The sequence below is a fragment of the Microcaecilia unicolor genome, chromosome 7, assembly GCF_901765095.1.
Source record: "Microcaecilia unicolor chromosome 7, aMicUni1.1, whole genome shotgun sequence".
In the NCBI taxonomy this organism is placed as follows: Eukaryota; Metazoa; Chordata; class Amphibia; order Gymnophiona; family Siphonopidae; genus Microcaecilia; species Microcaecilia unicolor.
This window is the reverse complement of record NC_044037.1, coordinates 308,102,784-308,121,854: the sequence shown is the minus strand read 5'-3', so window position 1 is coordinate 308,121,854 and position 19,071 is coordinate 308,102,784. Positions and strand designations below refer to the sequence as shown.

The 19,071-nt window shown below is 47.5% G+C and overlaps 1 protein-coding gene across 1 annotated transcript in view; it reads right to left on the bottom strand.

Moving 5' to 3' along the window:
• Positions 1–19,071, bottom strand: part of PTPRN (protein tyrosine phosphatase receptor type N) — a 124,529-nt gene that overhangs the window by 35,792 nt on the left and 69,666 nt on the right. The window contains exons 17-20 of the mRNA XM_030210892.1: positions 12,100–12,173; positions 11,187–11,264; positions 4,728–4,847; positions 3,178–3,344 (exon numbers count right to left, since the gene is read on the bottom strand). Of these exons, the coding sequence (XP_030066752.1) occupies positions 3,178–3,344; positions 4,728–4,847; positions 11,187–11,264; positions 12,100–12,173 (439 nt within the window). The remainder of the gene's footprint in view (positions 1–3,177; positions 3,345–4,727; positions 4,848–11,186; positions 11,265–12,099; positions 12,174–19,071) is intronic.

Sequence of the window (19,071 nt, the reverse complement as noted above, 5' to 3'; positions counted from 1 at the left end):
AGAAAGGAAAACAAGCAAAAGAATACCTACAAAAACTAAGAGAAGCTGGAATAGCTGTCAAGAATGCAAAGATGCAAATATGGCAAAACTGGGGGACAAGAAATTTTTTACATATGTAAGTGATAAGAGAATGTACAAATCAATCCATGGATCCAGCTTCTCCTATATAAGCACGCAACTATGGAACGCATTACCAAAAGCCATAAAGACAACGCACGACCACTTCAACTTCCGGAAATCACTAAAGACCAATCTGTTCGAGAAGGCATACCTTATTGATCCAACCTAAGTGCCTGGACTCAAGCAACACAACGAAACCAAAACCTGTAACGAACATTATATAACTCTTCTCTCGATTCTATTATGTGTCTGTAACAGAAACATCTCATTCTCTACCACATCACTCTGTATTTGTTTCATCACCGGAGGCGGCTTACGCCTCTCAGTACTATGTAAACCACATTGAGCCTGCAAATAGGTGGGAAAATGTGGGGTACAAATGCAACAAAATAAAATAAATAAAATGATATTGTGAGGCTGAAGGGTCAAGAGAGAAAATATGTAGAAGCTGATAAGGATAAAACTGAATTATTACTGTTCTGTCTTCACAGATGAAAGGCCGGGGTAGGACTGCAGAAAACAAATGCAAATGGGAATGGATGTGTGGCAGACCAGGACTCATTTTCAGAAGTCAGTGTTCGTAAGGAGCTAGCTGAACTAAAAACAGATAAAGCGATGGGGCCTGACGGGATACATCCGAGGGTGAAAGGACTGACTTTTTTTGTGTTTTTAATCTGTCTTCATCCGTTGATCAATGGGCACAACCCACAGGTTCTGGACTGGTCTGGTGAGGACGTTAAGGAAAGGCACACTGCTGGAGAGATAAAGCAAAGCTTTGGTGCTAGAGACACACTGTCACAGAGGTACAAACAGAAATGTCCAACTGGAGCTACATAGGCAGGAATGAACAGTTAGAAAGTTATAGCTAGCAACACAACACAGAACCACAGAAAAATAACCAGAACTTTGCAGCTAGAGACACACCGCCACAGAGAAACAACCAGAGTTTTGCAGCTGGAGCCCCACTGCCAGGGATGAACAACCAGCTGGAGTAATCCAGGCAGAATGGAAATGGCAAAACTAATCAGGTACAGGAAAAGAAACATCTAGAGCCAGATCTGTGAAGACAGAAAAAAATCCTCAGGAGATTCATTTTAGGAAAGCCTCGTTTGGAGATACAGGAAGAATTTATAACTGGAGAAAAAGCCACAGTTACAAGCTAAAGAACTAGAAATGTCCCACCATCGTGTTTTACAGGCACAGAATTAGAATTAGAGTAATATGAGCAAAGTCACAGTGAGGAAGCAGCCCAGGGATAGCCACTGTCATAAATACATGGTCAGAATTCAATGTCTAAAGTGAGAGAGCACTTGAGAGGCACAGCTGTAAGACACCATCCAGAGATATTAAAAGTGATCAGTTCAGTTAGCAAGAGACAGCTGGAATATTACCAAAGAGAGACAAAGTCAAAGGAAAACATATCAGGAAACTAAGAATGTAGGTAGTACTACAAGGGAAGGAGAACAGAGGCTGAACTGCAGGGGCAGAGGACGGGGCGGCACAAGATTCACCTCAGGGGGCAGAGGACAGGGTGGCACAGGACGCACCTCAGGGGCAGAGGACAGGGCGGCACAAGATTCACCTCAGGGGCAGAGGACGGGGTGGCACAAGATTCACCTCAGGGGCAGAGGACAGGGCGGCACAGGACGCACCTCAGGGGCAGAGGACAGGGCGGCACAAGATTCACCTCAGGGGCAGAGGACGGGGTGGCACAAGATTCACCTCAGGGGCAGAGGACAGGGTGGCACAGGATTCACCTCAGGGGCAGAGGACGGGGTGGCACAAGATTCACCTCAGGGGCAGAGGACAGGGTGGCACAGGACGCACCTCAGGGGCAGAGGACGGGGTGGCACAAGATTCACCTCAGGGGCAGAAGACGGGGCGGCACAGGATTCACCTCAGGGGCAGAAGACAGGGTGGCACAGGACACACCTCAGGGGCAGAAGACGGGGTGGCACAAGATTCACCACAGGGGGCAGAGGATAGGGTGGCACAGGATTCACCTCAGGGGCAGAGGACGGGGTGGCACAAGATTCACCTCAGGGGGCAGAGGACAGGGTGGCACAGGACGCACCTCAGGGGCAGAAGACAGGGTGGCACAGGACACACCTCAGGGGCAGAAGACAGGGTGGCACAAGATTCACCACAGGGGGCAGAGGATAGGGTGGCACAGGATTCACCTCAGGGGCAGAGGACGGGGCGGCACAAGATTCACCTCAGGGGCAGAGGACGGGGTGGCACAAGATTCACCTCAGGGGCAGAGGGCAGGGTGGCACAAGATTCACCTCAGGGGGCAGAGGACAGGGTGGCACAGGATTCACCTCAGGGGCAGAGGACGGGGCGGCACAAAATTCACCTCAGGGGCATTGGACAGGGTGGCACAGGACGCACCTCAGGGGCAGAAGACAGGGTGGCACAGGACGCACCTCAGGGGCAGAGGACGGGGTGGCACAAGATTCACCTCAGGGGGCAGAGGACAGGGTGGCACAGGACGCACCTCAGGGGCAGAGGATGGGGTGGCACAAGATTCACCTCAGGGGGCAGAGGACAGGGCGGCACAGGACGCACCTCAGGGGCGGCACTGCAGAAGGCGAAGGAGAGGAGCTAATGGACTCAGGCAGCACTGCAGGATAAGGGATTGGGGAATTCTTACAGGGTCTTATCCATATATCCAGGTTTCTCTGGCCCCCATATTGCCCTTTAGAAACTAAAAATGTATTAAAAAAAAAAAGTTACACAGCAAGCTCTCATCTTAGTTTTTAAAGCATTGTAAGTAGAGATCGGGCTTTGCATCTGAGATTGGGGGGGGGGGGGAGTTATTAATGTGGGCTACCATTAACAGCTATTTTACTATTAATTCGTGCTGTTTTAGGTCCCATTTTACTAATAACTCATGTTCAAAGTAAAATAACACGTCTTAACAGTAGCCTGTATTGATAAGTTTCCGTCTCAGTGGATATAAATCCCACCAGGACCCTCCGAGTTAAATTTTGATCTGAGCACCAGTTGTGCACATCCGTTTACTGCCACGGTGATCAAAGATGGATCGTGTCTTACCTGCGGAAATCTAGCAGGGGTCGCGTGGTTGTGGGGATGCCTTCGGCCGGCCAGCTCAGGAAGTGGAACTGTGTCAGGGTCCGAGTCTCCTGCGACTGCACGTTCTTCAGATAGAAACTGCGTACCAGGAAATCCTCACACCAGATGTGCTCCGAGACCAGGTTCACCTACCCAACAAACAGGAAGCATCAATGCCCGTTAATAGTCACACACAGGCCACATACAGCATCTACACAGCTAAAGTGTAATCTATGCACTGAGCTGTGTACACAACATCCACACTCTGATAGTCAAACAACAAAATGCAGAGTTAAAACACCCTCCCTGTTCACTATCATGTGTGCACCATGCGTACCCATACACCCTCTAACATACTCACACCAGGGGCGTAGCCAGACCTCACGGTGGGAGGGGGCCAGAGCCCCAGGTTGGGGGCACATTTTGAGTGCCGCCCCCTCCCCCGCCAGCCAAAGCCTTCTTCAGCGCAGTCTCCGGAACAGCTGCGATCGCTGCCTGCCCCCTGCTCTTCTTTCTTCTTGCTCCTTTTGTGCACGCTGATGCTCAGCGGTCTCCGGCACAGCTGCGATGGCTGCCTGCCCCCTGCTCTTCTTTCTTCTTGCTCCTCTTGTGCACGCTGATGCTCAGCGGTCTCCGGCGCTGCCGCGTTCACTGCCTGCCCCCTGCTCTTCTTTGTTCTTGCTCCTCCTGTGCAGCGAATGCGGCTGCGCCGGAGACCGTGATGAAGGCGGCTTCGGCTGGCCCCCATAGCTACGCCCCTGACCCACACACCCCTATCTATACATCCACAACACACAGTGATACAGGCCTTCTAACACAGTGCCAGACATCGACAGGGATACCCATACACCCCTTTTTGCTGGGTTGTGGCATCCTCAGGTGCCAGTAAACAAAGTGGGAAGTGGACCAATGACTCCAGGACGCTGAGACTGTGGTGGTATATAAACTTTACTGTAGACTCGACACAGTACTGAAGGTACAAGCAGATAAGCTCCGCTGTACTTCAGTTTTTAAATCGCGAAGGTCTTTGACAAGACCAACCTGTATTGGGAACATTTTTTCACATCACTCAAGACTCCTGAGGCAGGTCTGTGGCCGAAACACAGTACTGTGTCGAGTCTACAATAAAGTTTGCTCCTTTATATACCACCATAGTCTCAGCGTCCTGGAGTCATTGGTCCACTTCCCACTTTTTTTTTTTACCTGTATCTTTACCTCGTGGGATTTTGTGTTCATCCACTTAGGTGGATAGCCTACCCCGATATTTTATCCTCAGCTGCCCACAGCCAAGGTAGCTGGGAAGTATGCAGATGAGATGAAGTCTACCTAGCACTAGCTGCATCAGGAATAGGTGATCATTAAGACCTACCTTAGCGTTATCCATGCAGTAGAGTTTGGACTGGGATTACAGCCAGATTTGGCCTGACTGACCTTGTGGGCATCGTGAGGTTGGGTTAGATTGGGAGCAGAGTTAGTCTCTGTTGTCACTTAGAGGTGGGGTTAAGGTTAAAGTCCAAATTACCCTGACATACCTCATAGATGTGGTAAAGAGAGGATCCTTCATCTGGCCAGTAGCGGTCACATTGCTTTACAGCGTCCTCCACCAATGGGGTCAGCATCACTATTACCGTACAGCCGTTCTCCCACACCATCTGGGAACAGAGAGCTGAAGATATTAGCTCTAGCACGGCGTGAGATACGATACTTTCTCCACATTACGGGCGCCCAACGGAACCCAGCATTGCTGCACCTTGCATTTACGTACCTGAGGTAATACCAGACTTAGACCTGGCATAACTGCGCAGTTGTGTGTGTTAGTGGCGGCTCTCCTCATGGGAATGCATAGGGAGCAATTCTCTTTCGAGTGGCTATAGGATGCGAATTCTATATCAGCAGCTGCACAAACAACTGCTATTATGGAATAGTAGCACAAGTTCAATTTATGTGCCTAACTTGAGTAAGAAACACCTACAGCAGCTCATTGGCCGCTGAAAATGCTTGCACCAAGGGAACGTAAACGCTGCTATTCTGTAACATGTCCGCACAAGTGCTAGGCACGCCCTAACCCTTTCCAGATTCACACCTCCTTGCAGCTGCGCGCTATGGATTTATTACTACTAACCATTTCTATAGAGCTACTAGATGTACCAAGCGCTGTACACATTATATGAAGGTGCTTTCTCTGTCCTTAGAGGGCAGCGCTGTACATAATTATATGCAGGTACTTCTTCTGTCCCAAGAGGGCTCACAATCTGAGTTTTGGTACCTGGGGCAATGGAGAGTTAAGCGACTTGCCCAAGGTCACAGGGAGCTGTAGTGGGATCAAAGCCCACTGCACTAACCATTAGGCCACTCCTCCAGCTAAGAGCAGTTACGAGCACAGCTGGTGCTATTTTATAACTCACGTGAGTTACTTTGCGTGCTTGGAACTAGAGGCTTGTGATTTCCATGTGACCTTACAGAATGCCGCTTACTCGCTTTGCTCCTACCTGTACATGAAAGTGCAAGTGGCGGGCAATGTGGGCCCCCAGTTATAGAATTTCCCTCAAGACCCTCAAATAATTATTGCAATTCTAAAAGATATTTTGCAGTTAAATACTGCTTTATGTGCGTAAAGGGCCTGTTATATATTCACCCCCATAGTGTACAAGTAACACATTAACCCCCTAATTCAACACTACTCTGTGTACGTAAAGGGCCTCATATAATCACCCCATGGTGTACATAAGTACTGCCACACTGAGACAGACCAAAGGTCCATCAAGCCCTGTATTCTGCTTCCAACAGTGGCCAATCCAGGTCACAAGTACCTGGCAAGAACCCAAAAACAGTACAATACATTTTATGCTGCTTATCCTAGAAATAAGCAGTGGATTCTCTCAAGTCCATTTTAATAATGGCTTATGGACTTTTCTTCTATATATATATTTCTCACCTCCAACGTTCTGTCCTGCCTGGGACCGTGGCTCCTGTGGTCTGCTAGGCACCATCATGACATGTGCCCCTCACGCCCCTCTCACCGAGTTCCAGACTCCGCCCTGCCTCCGATTTCAACACCCCCCTCCACGTTACGGACCCCTGGACCCCCCTGCCGCGACCCCCTCTTCCAGACGAAAACACTCCCCCGCCGCTGTCATGTAACTGCTGACGGGGGACCCCAACCCCCAACAGCCGAAGTTCTCTTCTCGGCTGCGCCGGGACTTTGCTTCATGAAAGATCATCTGTTCAAGTTTCTGTGCGTGCGTCTGACATCAGACGCACGCACAGAAACTTCAACAGATGATCATTCAGCAAGCAACACGCCAGCACAGATGAAAACAGAACTTCGGCTGTCGGGGGTTGGGGTCCCCCGTCAGCACAGGTACACGACAGCGGTGGAGGAGTGTTTTCATCGGGAAGGGGGGGTTGAGGGGGTCACGGCAGGGGGAGTTTTGAAATCGGAGGGAGGGGGGAGTCTGGAACTCGGTGGGAGGAGCATGAGGGGGCCTTGAAATGGGTGGGTGGGAGGCTGGGAGGCCTGTGTGTGTGGGTGAGTGGGAGGGAGGGCTTGAACTGGGAGGGAGGAGGGAGGCAGGCTGGCCTTGAAGCGGGAGGGAGGGAGGCAGGCAGGGAGGGAGGGTGGGCTTGAACTGGGAGGGAGGGTGGGAGGGAGGTCTGGAACTCGGAGGGGACAGAGCGAGACAGCGAGGGAGGGTGGGGGATTGCCTTGCTGGCGCCCGTTTCATTTCATAACGAAACAGGCCTTTTTTACTAGTCTTTTAAGAAGTTATCCAAACCTTTTTTAAGCCCAGCAAAGCTAACCACTTTTACTACATTCTCTGGCAACGAATTTCAGAGTTTAATTACACATTGAGGAAAGAAAGATTTTCTCCGATTCATTTTAAATTTACTACTTTGTAACTTTATTGCGTGCCCCTTAGTCCTAGTATTTTTGGAAAGAGTAAACAAGCGATTCACATCTGCCCATTCCACTCCACTCATTATTTTATAGACCTCTATCATATCTCTCCTCAGCCATCTTTTCTCTAAGCTGAAGAGCCCTAACCACTTTAGCCTTTCCCCATGGGGAAGTCGTCCCATCCCCTTTATCATTTTCGTCGCCCTTCTCTATTTCCACTATATCTCTTTTGAGATGCAGTGACCGGAATTGAACACAATATTCGAGGTGCAGTCGCACCATGGAGCGATACAAAGGCATTATAATGGTCCTCATTTTTGTTTTCCATTCCTTTCCTAATAATACCTAACATTCTATTCGCTTTCTTAGCTGCCACCGCACACTGAGCAGAAGGTTTCAACATATCATCAACGACGACACCTAGATCTCTTTCTTGGTCTGTGACTCCTAACATGGAATCTTGCATGATGTAGCTATAATTTGGGTTCCTCTTTCCCACATGCATCACTTTGCACTTGCTCACATTAAACGTCATCTGCCATTTAGATGCCCAGTCTCCCAGTCCCGTAAGGTCCTCTTGTAATTTTTCACAATCCTCCCACAATTTAACAACTTTGAATAACTTTGTGTCATTAGCAAATTTAATTATCTCACTAGTTACCCCCATCTGTAGGTCATTTATAAATATGTTAAAAAGCAGCGGTCCGAGCACAGACCCCTGGGGAACCCCACTAACTACCCCTTCTCCATTGAGAATACTGTCCATTTAACCCTACTCTCTGTTTTCTTTTAACCAGTTTTTAATCCACATAAGGACACATTTACCCCCTAGTTCTATAACAGTTGCCACAAACTGTACCTGCAATTTAATGGAATTGAAATCAATATGTGCGTGCCTAAATTTTAAGCGTGACTCAGAAAGGACATGCAGAAATGGGATGGACATGCGCATTTTGGAGTGGAACGTGGGCGTGGATTTGTGCATGTGCAGATTTTTAAAAAGTGCTTATTTTGGCCAGGGTTTACATGAGAGGTTAAGGGAGTAATTCTTCTTTTCTCTCCAAAACCCTTGAAAACGACGTACAGCCACCTAAACTTCTGGAAATCACTAAAAAAACAACCTATTTAAAAAGGCATACCCTACCGATCCAACTTAAATGCCTAATCTCTGCAACACAACCAAACTAAAGCACGTAATGGACATATCACAACTCTTCCATTCTCCGATTCCCTAATGTGGCTGTGCCACATGAACTTGATCTTACCACAACATCACCCTGTATTTGTTTACACCGGAGCCTGCAAACGCCTCTCCGGTACTATGTAAGCCACATTGAGCCTACAAATAGGTGGGAAGATGTGGGATACAAATGTAATAAATAAATAAATTTTTTACATTTCCGCCTCACTAGTTACATGCCACCACTTATACACATGGGTTTGTTTAACAGTCCCATATATGCAGACTTGCAGGACCTTAAACATGGAAGTAGCACAATCACTGCTTCCGGCATTTCTACATGGAAGATGCTGACTCTATGGCACTCTTTTTGTTCACGTGTATATTTGCAAAACTGCTGCTCCTACTGTATATGCCAGCACATACACGTATGTGTAATCCCCTGTTAAGTTGAGGGTTACTAGAGAGTAACTCCCTGTAGAAAGTCACTGGGGGGAGTGACTGGGAGGTCCCTGGGTTCGGAAGCCCAGGCCAAAGGGAGTGGTTTGGAAATAGAACGCAAAGAGACAGTGCCATGAGACTAAAAAGTGACAAGAGGGGAGGAGAGCAGAAGAAGATAAAGAGGAGTGTTTGCCCTTAGAGGGGGTATTTGGTTTTCTCTGAGGACAAGCAGACCTATCTGTTCTCACAAGTGGGTGATGCCGACCACGTCGCCCAGTCCGGAAATTATGAAAAGGATAAGTAGAGCTTTGTGGACCGCACCCCCTCCATACAGGAGGTGCCGATTCATCAGTCTCTCAGCAGCTGAGAAACACCTCCTGTATCAACCCCAGCAGTTCTGCACCCTGCTCTGAGCCGGTACCCCAGCCTTTCCCGGTGTTGGCCCTAGATGAGCACATCCGGGCCTTGCTCCCTAAGCTGCTGGGATGGCCTATCGCAACGGTGTGCATCGGCATCAGGGGTGCGTATGCCTACCCCTCCTCCTGTTGCAGCCTCGCTTGGCCCTCAACCTGCGGTGCGGCCTCCGACAGATGCTGCGTGCAGCCCCGGTGTTGACTGCCACCCAAGTCGGTACTCCTTCGATGTATGTAGAGGAAGCTTCACCAGAATTGAAGCTGCAACTGGCTCCTCAACACCATTCTAGAGGACGTGGCTCCTCCACATCGAGGCAAGTTCGGTCTCGACACTCCCATCCTGAGGTATTCTCTGACACCAATGAGGTGTGCTCATGGTATTGAGAGGAGGATCCAAGGTACTTTTCCTCAGATCAATCCTATGAAATTCCCTCCCTTCCATTTGAAAGAAAAAGGTCTCTCCCGGAGAGCCTTTCGTTTGCTTCTTTTGTCAAGGAAATGACTACGGCCATTCCATTTCCTTTGGAAGCAGAGAAGGATCCCAGGCCCAAGATGCTCGAGGTCCTGGACTACACATCTCCTCCTAAGCAGGCTGCGACTGTCCTTCTCCACGAGGTACTCCAGGAAGTCCTCATCTGGAATTGGGAATCCTCTCTGTTGGTCCGTGTACTGCCCAAGAAGATCGATACTATATTTTAGATCCACAGCACACCTGGATTTGAGAGGCCTCAGTTGCCTCACAATTTCATGGTAGTGGAATCTGCCCTCAAAAGAATCCAAGGTTCTAGGGAATATGCCTTGGCTCCCCCAGGCAGAGAAGATAGAACCTTGGATTCTTTTGGGAGGAAGATGTTCCAGGCCTCTATGCTTATGTCACGTATCCCGTATCCAGTCTTACCAGCTCTTCACAAGCGTTTACTTGCAAGACTTGGTGCACAAGATGCTGGACTTAGCTGACACACTCCCACTGAAGCAAGCTGAGTCACTTCATCAGTTGGCCAAGCAGCAAAAGGCGTGTCAAAAGTTCTTGGCCAGGGGCACTTATGACACTTTTGATGTGGCATCCAGGATCTCTGCCCAAAGTATAGCGATGCGCAGACTCTCATAGCTGCATGTTTCTGACTTGGAACAGTCAGTTCACCAGAGGTTGGTGGATGCCCCATGCTGGGGGATAACCTTTTTGGACAGAAGGTTGAGGTCGTTGCCGACCAAATCAAAAAGCACACTGATACCATCTCTTCTCTCTCCTGCCGGTTGCCTTCTGCATCTGCCTCCACAGCTAGGAAGTTTTTGGCAAGTCAAGGAGGGGTCCCTATTACTCTCAGAGGTGTAGGTATGCCACCTCTTCAGGCTTAACCCCAGCGTGCTCGTTCTCATCAACAGCGTATGCCCAAGGCCCCCGCTGCTCCCCAGTCAAAGCAAGGGATGAGCTATTGACTGTCTCCAACAGAGCATAGCTGCTGTCAAAGTTTCCATCCCGGATGACTTGCCGGTCAGAAGGAGGCTGAAGTTTTCTCAAGAAAGGTGGCCTCTTATAACCTCCAACCTGTGGGTTCTCCAGTCTCGGATATGCCCTCCATTGGTATCAGAAACCCCCAAATTGCCCCCCGAGAGCTCATTCCTTCAGCTCTCAGCACAAACAGCTACTTGCAGAGCAACTCTCAGCCCTTCTGAAGGCCCATGTGGTTGCCCAGAATCCAATAAGATAGCCCTACTAGCCTTTTGGTGATTTCAAATGTCCTATATGGCACTTCTCTTGAAAAGTGTGGTAAGGCCTGACTTATAGGCAGTCATCCCACTAATGGTGACAGGGGAATCATGCTCTGTAGCTAACATGACCTATGTTACCATCTTCCTCTGTGTCACAGCTGACTTATGATGACAGTTGCTGATATATGAGCCCAATACAATGCTAAACGTACCTCTTGTCTATTCTTCTGGCTTTTGGGGGTCATTTATTTAGAAGAAAAGTAACACAGAGAAGCGAGCCGATGGAACCTTATTAAATATCACAGGATCATTTGAGAGATGGGGTGGGATTGATGTGATCCCAACTCACCTGCCAGAAATCTGCAATGGTGTGAGAGAGGGGGCCCTGGGTGGCAATGTAAGCTGGCATCCGTGGGTCATGATCAATCTGAAACAGAAGAAACCAAATCAGTGATACTGAGATCACTACTACTACTACTACTATTTAGCATTTCTATAGCGTTACAAGGCGTACACAGCGCTGCACAAACATAGAAGAAAGACAGTCCCTGCTCAAAGAGCTTACAAGCTAATAGACAAAAAATAAAGCAAACACTGCAGACACATCTATAGGCAACATGGGTGTGACATTAGAGGACCTTACACTCAAGCCGAAGAGAGGCATCAGAACTCTTACAACCATGTCCACATGCATCCACGTTCGCAGACAGCATGGGAACAAGGCCAGCTTAAGCTACGGACCTGGTCCCGTGCACTGGAGGTAAGAACGCCAAATGCCTGAGCCTGTGATGTCACTGGTCCTATAGGTTAAGCTGGCGGCATTGCATGTGCAGGGAAAAAGCAACTCCCTTCTTCTTTCGGTCTCAGGCCACCTTCCTCCGTCTACCCTTAAAGGCAGTTTTCCCCTCCCAAACACAGATAGTATTTCACCTAACACTACCCGTATCAGCCCTGGTGTCTTCCTTCTGCCACGGCCTGCCCCTCCTTTGATATAACTTCCTGTTTGCTCAGGGGCACGGCAGAGGGAAGACGCCAGGGCTGATGCTGGTAGAATTAGTTGAAACGCTGTCTGTATTCAGGAGGGGGAAATTGCCTTTAAAGGTAGGTCGGGGAGGGGAGCGGCCAACGGGAGGGTGCCAAACCAAAAACGGACTCAGGATGCCATGGTCCCTTGAGCCGGCCCTGCATGGGAGGCTTTACATTAATGTTTTCAAGTAACAGAGGAAGATTTACATCCTCATGAGTGACATGGGAGGACTTACAATGGGGCTGGCATTGATGAAATCGCTTCTTGAAGGGTTGACATCCACTTTCAGCTTAATCCTTGCATGATCATCTGAAACAGAGTTTGTACAATGTAAGACTTAACACTGTTTTACAAAGTGTTATGAACAAGGCCTCAGGCTATAGACAATAAATCATTCGGAATAGTGCTGTGAAAATTAACATCAAGAAAACCTTAGCAAGACGCCTGCAAGCAAAGGAGGAAAATAATTCCTGTTTGCAAACAACTTACTTTTTGCAATATTTTTAATAAGCATCAGGTCTGAACAACATTACTGGTTCAAACACAGTTGGGTAACATATTCCAGAATATTGATCATTTGAGGTAACATTAAGTCTGACAACAATACTGAAAACATATGATCCTTTTATACTACTACTATAAATCATTTCTATAGCGCTACCAGTCGCACGCAGTGCTTCACAATTGAACATGAAGAAAAGACAGTTTTAATATAAAATTTCCATCCTGCCCCACTCTCACCCTATCCTCATATTAAATTGCTATACTTTGTAAGCAACTTATGAGAAGGATAAATCACAGGGGATTTGTCTCATGTCTCTCTTCATCCCAAGAAGTGCTTTGGCCAATAGTTATTTTCATTCTAGAAGTAAATATATCAGGGTTTAAAAAACATTTACATTGTTGTAAAAACCATCTTACTGACAAAGTCCATTGACCAGACCTTTCTATGGTCCATATTTCTCAAATTGCTGCCGTAGGAATGAATTGTTGCAGGGTTCGTTGCTCAATGTTATGCTGACTGAAGGGTAAGAGTTCTCTAAAGTATCTTAATGAGCAACCTGATATAGCAAGCTTCACTGAGATTTGGCTAAGGAAACAGGATGAGTCACTTGTTTTTCATACATGGCTCCGAATTACTTATTTGAATATCAGCCTAGATTAAGCTGAAAGGGTGGAGGCGTTGCTCTAGTTTATCAAGCTGCTCTAGATTTTATGATAATCTAAATCTATCAACCAGAAAGTTCCAAATGCTTATTTCTCTGGATTAACAGGAAAATAAATTTGGATTTTCCGATTGTTAATTGAATCCAAGAACACTTGAAAAGATCATTAGGTCTGTTACGCTGACAGATTTCATATACATGCAGAAAACTCAAATTTAAATTTTGTGCCATGTGAGTTTTAGAATCCATAGCAATAACGATATTAACTCAGTGTTTTTCTGCTCGACACAAAGGTTGAGGGGGCACTTGGGCTTTGGCATTCAGCTCAGGAGAGTGAGGCCATGTGATTAAAACTGAAGAGATTACGTCCCATGACAATTAAATTCTCAGAGCCAGATATTCAAAGGGGTTTAACCGGGCAGGGAAGGTCGCTGCCTAGTTAAGCCCCACTGAGCTGGCTGGCCAACAGTATTCAGCAGCACTTAACAGAGTGGAGCTGCTTAAGATCACTGCTAACCAACCATTCCCTAACCAGCTAGGGGCAGAGTTTGTATACAGGCACAAGTTAGGGTGGTATTCAGCCCACTAGCCAACTAAAAGACTGTCCTAGTTATGCACCGAGTTCACCAGGCGCTGGTTAACTTCTGAGTCAATGCACACATCCAGATATTCAATGCGGGGAGCTACACATGCCTTACAATAGACTATCTGGGGTTAGTTCAGCCTATGGCTGTGAGAAGCTTACAAGCCACTTACCCCGCAGGATGACTTTCAGGGGGAGGAATGCTGGCTTCGGCCTAACCCCTGGTAAGCCTTTTCCTGGCTAGGAGGTGTGTGGTGGAGGTGCCCAGCGATCCCACCAGCTGCCTTCCGGGTGCTGTGGAGAACTTGCAGTCCATCTGCATATCCTTACAGCCTTCTCCAGGGTGACTCCCAGGTCCACCCCGATCCTTCTAGGGCCTTCGCTCCTGGTGCCCAGGGCTTCCAGGTGCCTTTTGGCTAAGATAAGGTGACCCTGAGGGGGAGGAATGCTGGCTTCAGCCTAACCCCTGCTAAGCCTTTTCTTGGCTGGGAGGTGCCCAATGCTCCCATCAGCTGCCTTTCAGGTGCTGTGGAGGACTTGCAGCCCATCTGCATATCCTTACAGCCTTCTCCAGGGTGACTCCCAGGTCCACCCCGATCCTTCTAGGGCCTTCGCTCCTGGTGCCCAGGGCTTCCAGGTGCCTTTTGGCTAAGATAAGGTGACCCTGAGGGGGAGGAATGCTGGCTTCAGCCTAACCCCTGCTAAGCCTTTTCTTGGCTGGGAGGTGCCCAATGCTCCCATCAGCTGCCTTTCAGGTGCTGTGGAGGACTTGCAGCCCATCTGCATATCCTCACAGCCTTCTCTGAGGCAACTCCCAGGTCCACCCTGATCTTCCAAGGGCCTTCACTCCAGGTGCTGCGCGCCCATAGGCAGTCAGTGGCCCAACTGTTTGGGGAGGCTAAAGGGGCGGGGTTAGGGGTGGGGCCTGGGGTGGGGATTACATCCATAATTGTCTGACAACACAGAAAAAAAAAAGTAAAAATAAAATAATCACAATGAATATCTTTTATTAAATTTAGATATTAGGTATGTGTCATATGTCAAAGAATAAAGTGGTTGCTCAAAGCATATACTAACCACAATCGCTCAGCTGCAAAACACTAAGCACAACTTTGTGCAAAAACACACTCATAACCTTACTGTACCATAAATATTACACTGGGCAGAACCTAATACACCAATATACCACCCATACGGAAAATGCAGACCGTCAACAATATGAAACAAGGGATCATAATATCACAATTCTCATGTAGAGCCACAAAACACCCTTTTAGGGTAGATAGTATTCACAATGAGCTTCTTTTATTAACGACCATATGTAGATCCTTCAAGAGGTAGTGTGTCATGATTTAGGCTCTAAAACCCTTTCTGATGTTTTGGTGCCACCTCAGTAAGGCCAACACACAATCTCTCCACTGCAAAACACTATACACAAACTTGTGCAAAAACACACTTATAACCTTACCAAACCATAACAGCACTAATTCCAAGGACAGGATGAGCTACAACCTTATGCGTGGAAAGGCAGCACTATAATTACACCTGGCTCTAAAACACCAGTACACAACCTAGTGAAACAAAAAACAAAACAAAAAGGGCTGCAAATACTACACGCTAGCAGAATACTGCATCTTGATCACGCATGAAAAACACATGACACAACAGATATGACGGGAAAATACTGAACTGGAAAGTTACCTCAAGAAGTCTGACTCAGCATGAAGCAATACTAGAAAAATTGAAACTTACATGCAAAATATCACAGATGTACATTTCCAAAAGCTGACATATTCCAATTAATAAATTCTGAATTAAAAAATGTTTTCTACCTTTGCTGTCTGAGCATTTAGTTTTTCTATTAGCTTTGGTCCCAGTGTCTTCTGTTTTATGCAGTGTCTTCTTTCCATTTGATATTTTTTCACTCACCATGTCCACCATACTTCTTTGTCCTTAAGCGTCCTACCATCTGTAGTCCTGTCCCTATCTGCCCTCAAAGTGTTCTGATCCAGTCCTTAAATTCAGCAATTTCCCCTCCATCCATATCCAGCATTTCTCCTCACTCCACTCCCCTCCATCCATGTGCATGTACTTCCTCCGTCTTCCCTCTCCTCCATCCATGTCCAGCATTTCTCCTCTCTCCCTTCCACTCAATCCGTTCGCATCTTTCCTTTGTCTTTCCTTCCCTCCATCCTTGTCCAACAATTCTCCTTTCTTCCCTGCCCTCCATTCCATCCATGTCCAGCAATTCTCCCTTGTTTCTCCCCCCATTGCAGTATCTATCCCTCTCCCTCTTTCCCTCCCGAATGCAGTGTCTATCCCTCTCCCTCATTCCCCCCTCCCCCGAATGCAGCATTTATCCCTCTTGCTCCCTCCCTGCAGTCCCTCTAATTTAATTAGATCGCCGCTACTGACAGGCTCTCTCTCATCCCCCACCCCCGATGCAGCGTCTATCGCCCATCGCTGCCGATAGCAGCACGCCAACATCGAACTACAGCTTGCTTCAGGGCTTCAGCCTGATGGCATGTTGTGCCCAGCCCCGCCTTCTCTGACCAAACTTCCTGCTGGACACATCATAAGGAAGGCTGCTACCAGCAGTGATGGGCGATCTAAATCAAATTAGAGGGACCATGGCCAGGGAGGGAGTGAGAGGGATAGACGCTGCATCGGGGGTGGGGGGATGAGAGAGAGAGACACGCTTGGGGCTTGAGGCTAAAGCCTCTTATACCGGGCGCCTATGTGCGCACCGAAGCATTTTCTCTATACACTTTGTATTTTCTCCAGTTTACTTCTTATGGCTCCAGTACACTTTCTCTTCTTGGTACTGTCCCTTCCCAATCTCTTTCTCCACTGAAACCACTGTATACTGCAGGAACACATTGCCCACCTTCTGCTTTCATCATCTCACCATCTCTTTTGTCCTCTTCCTCTTCTCAGGTCTCAACCTTCAACATTTCCTTCCTTCCACTCAACCATTTCCATTCTGAGTACATCTCGCCTTTGTTGCTGTTGTCATGCCTCTCCTACTCTTCCTCTTGTTCTCTTGCTCCTTCTCCTGCTCTCCGCTGGGGATATCAATCCCAATCCTGGTCCTCCACATCAGCTCTCATCCTATTCATGCAGGTCACACCGTGATATCTCCACTAATTTCTGTTCCTCTCCTCCCCCCTTCTTCTGGGCTTTTTCATGTGCTCTGTGGAATGCCCGCTCTGTCTGCAACAAACTTTCCTACATCCATGAACTCTATCTCTCGTACTCTCCATCTGCTTGCCCTAACTGAGACTTGGCTTTGCCCTGAAGACTCTGCTTCAGCCATGGCCCTGTGTCATGGAGGTTACCTTTTCTCCCATATTCCTCGCTCAGTTGGCCGCAAAGGTGGTGTTGGGCTACTATTTTCACCCTCCTGTAGATTTCAACCTCTTCTTCCACCTCAGTCTCACTGCTTTTCTTCCTTTGAAGTCCACTCCATCCATCTATTCACTCCTCTGCCTCTCTGAGTAGCAGTCATTTATCAACCCCCGATAAGTCCCTTTCTTCCTTTCTCACTGACTTTGACTCCTGGCTTTCTTTCTTGAATCTCCATCTCCTTCCCCCATTCTTAGAGATTTTAACATTCATGCTAATGATCCCTCTGACTCTTATGCTTCTCAGTTTCTCACTTTAACATCCTCTTTCAATCTTCAACTGTGCTCCATTACCTCTACTCACCAGAATGGCCACTGTCTTGATCTTATTTTCTTCTCCAACTGTTCACTCTCCAGTTTCTGCACCTCAGCTCTTCCCCTCTCTGACCATCATCTGATAACTTTCACACTTAAACACCCTCTCCCCAAGTCTCGTCCAATCTCAACCAATACATTTAGGAATCTTCAGGCTATTGACCCTTCTACCCTGTCCTCCAGAGTTTCAAATCTTTTCTCAACCACTATGTTATCCAAGTCTGTCAATGAGGTTGTCTCTTCCTATAATACTGCTCTCTCTTCTGGACTAGATACTCTCGCTCTTCTCTTTCCCCATTCTGTAAGGCGTACCAAACCCCAGCCTCGGCTGCCCTCTAGAATCCGCTACCTACTTTCCTGTGCCCGCTCTACTGAATGCATTTCGCTGAAATCCCATGCCCATGCTGACTTCATACATTTCAAATTCTTGCTGACCTCCTTCCAACCTGCTCTTTCACTTGCCAAGCAGGACTACTACATCCAGTTGACAAATTCAGTGGAGGAGTGGCCTAGTGGTTAGGGTGGTAGACTTTGGTCCTGGGGAACTGAGGAACTGAGTTCGATTCCCACTTCAGGCACAGGCAGCTCCTTGTGACTCTGGGCAAGTCACTTAACCCTCCATTGCCCCATGTAAGCCGCATTGAGCCTGCCATGAGTGGGAAAGCGCGGGGTACAAATATAACAAAAAAAATTCTCTTGGCTCAAACCTTCAACGTCTCTTTGCCACACTGAACTCTCTCCTCAAAGTGCCTTCACCTCCAACTCCCCCTTCACTTTCTCCCCAGACTACTTTCATGATAAGGTTCACAAGATTAAACTTGAATTCTCAACAAAGTCATCTCCACCTTTCCTTCCCTTAGTCCATTCTCTCAATCCTCCTTCAACCCATGCCTATTTTTCTTCCTTTTCTGAAATCACTTAAGAGGAAACTGCACATTTTCTTTCCTCTTCAAAACTACCTGTTCCTCTGATCCTATTTCCACCATTCTCCTTAGCACTCTCTCTCCTACTGTCATCCCTTTTATCTTTCACTTTCACTGCGACTATTCCTGATGCCTTCAAACATGCCGTAGTCACACCACTCCTTAAAAAAACTTTATTGGACCCTACTTGTCCTTCCAACTATCGCCCCATCTCCCTCCTCCCTTTCCTATCCAAGATACTTGAACGTGCTTGTTCACTGCCTTTGTCTTGATTTTCTTTCATCTCATGTTATTCTTGATCCACTTCAATCTGGCTTTTGCCCTCTTCATTTAACTGAAACAGTGCTTGCTAAAGTCTCCAATGACCTGTCCCTGACCAAAGGTCTATCCTCATCCTTCTTGATCCATCTACTTCTTCTGATACTGTTGATCATCGCCTACTCCTTGATATGCTGTCCTCACTTGGATTTCAGGGCTCTGTTCTTTCCTGGTTTTCTTCTTATCTCTCCCATCATACTTTTAGTGTATACTCTGGTGGATCCTCCTCCACTTCTATCCCACCATCAGTTGATATACCTCAAGGATCTATCCTTTTCTCCATCTATACTTCTTCCCTTGGTACTCTGATCTCATGCCATGGTTTTCAGTATCACCTTTATGCTGATGATTCCCAGATCTACCTCTCCACACCAGAAATTTCAGCAGGAATCCAGGCCAAAGTATCAGCCTTCCTGTCTGACATTGCTGCCTGGATGTCTCACCATCATCTGAAACTAAACATGATCAAGACTGAGCTTGCAAGAACATTTTTAAAAG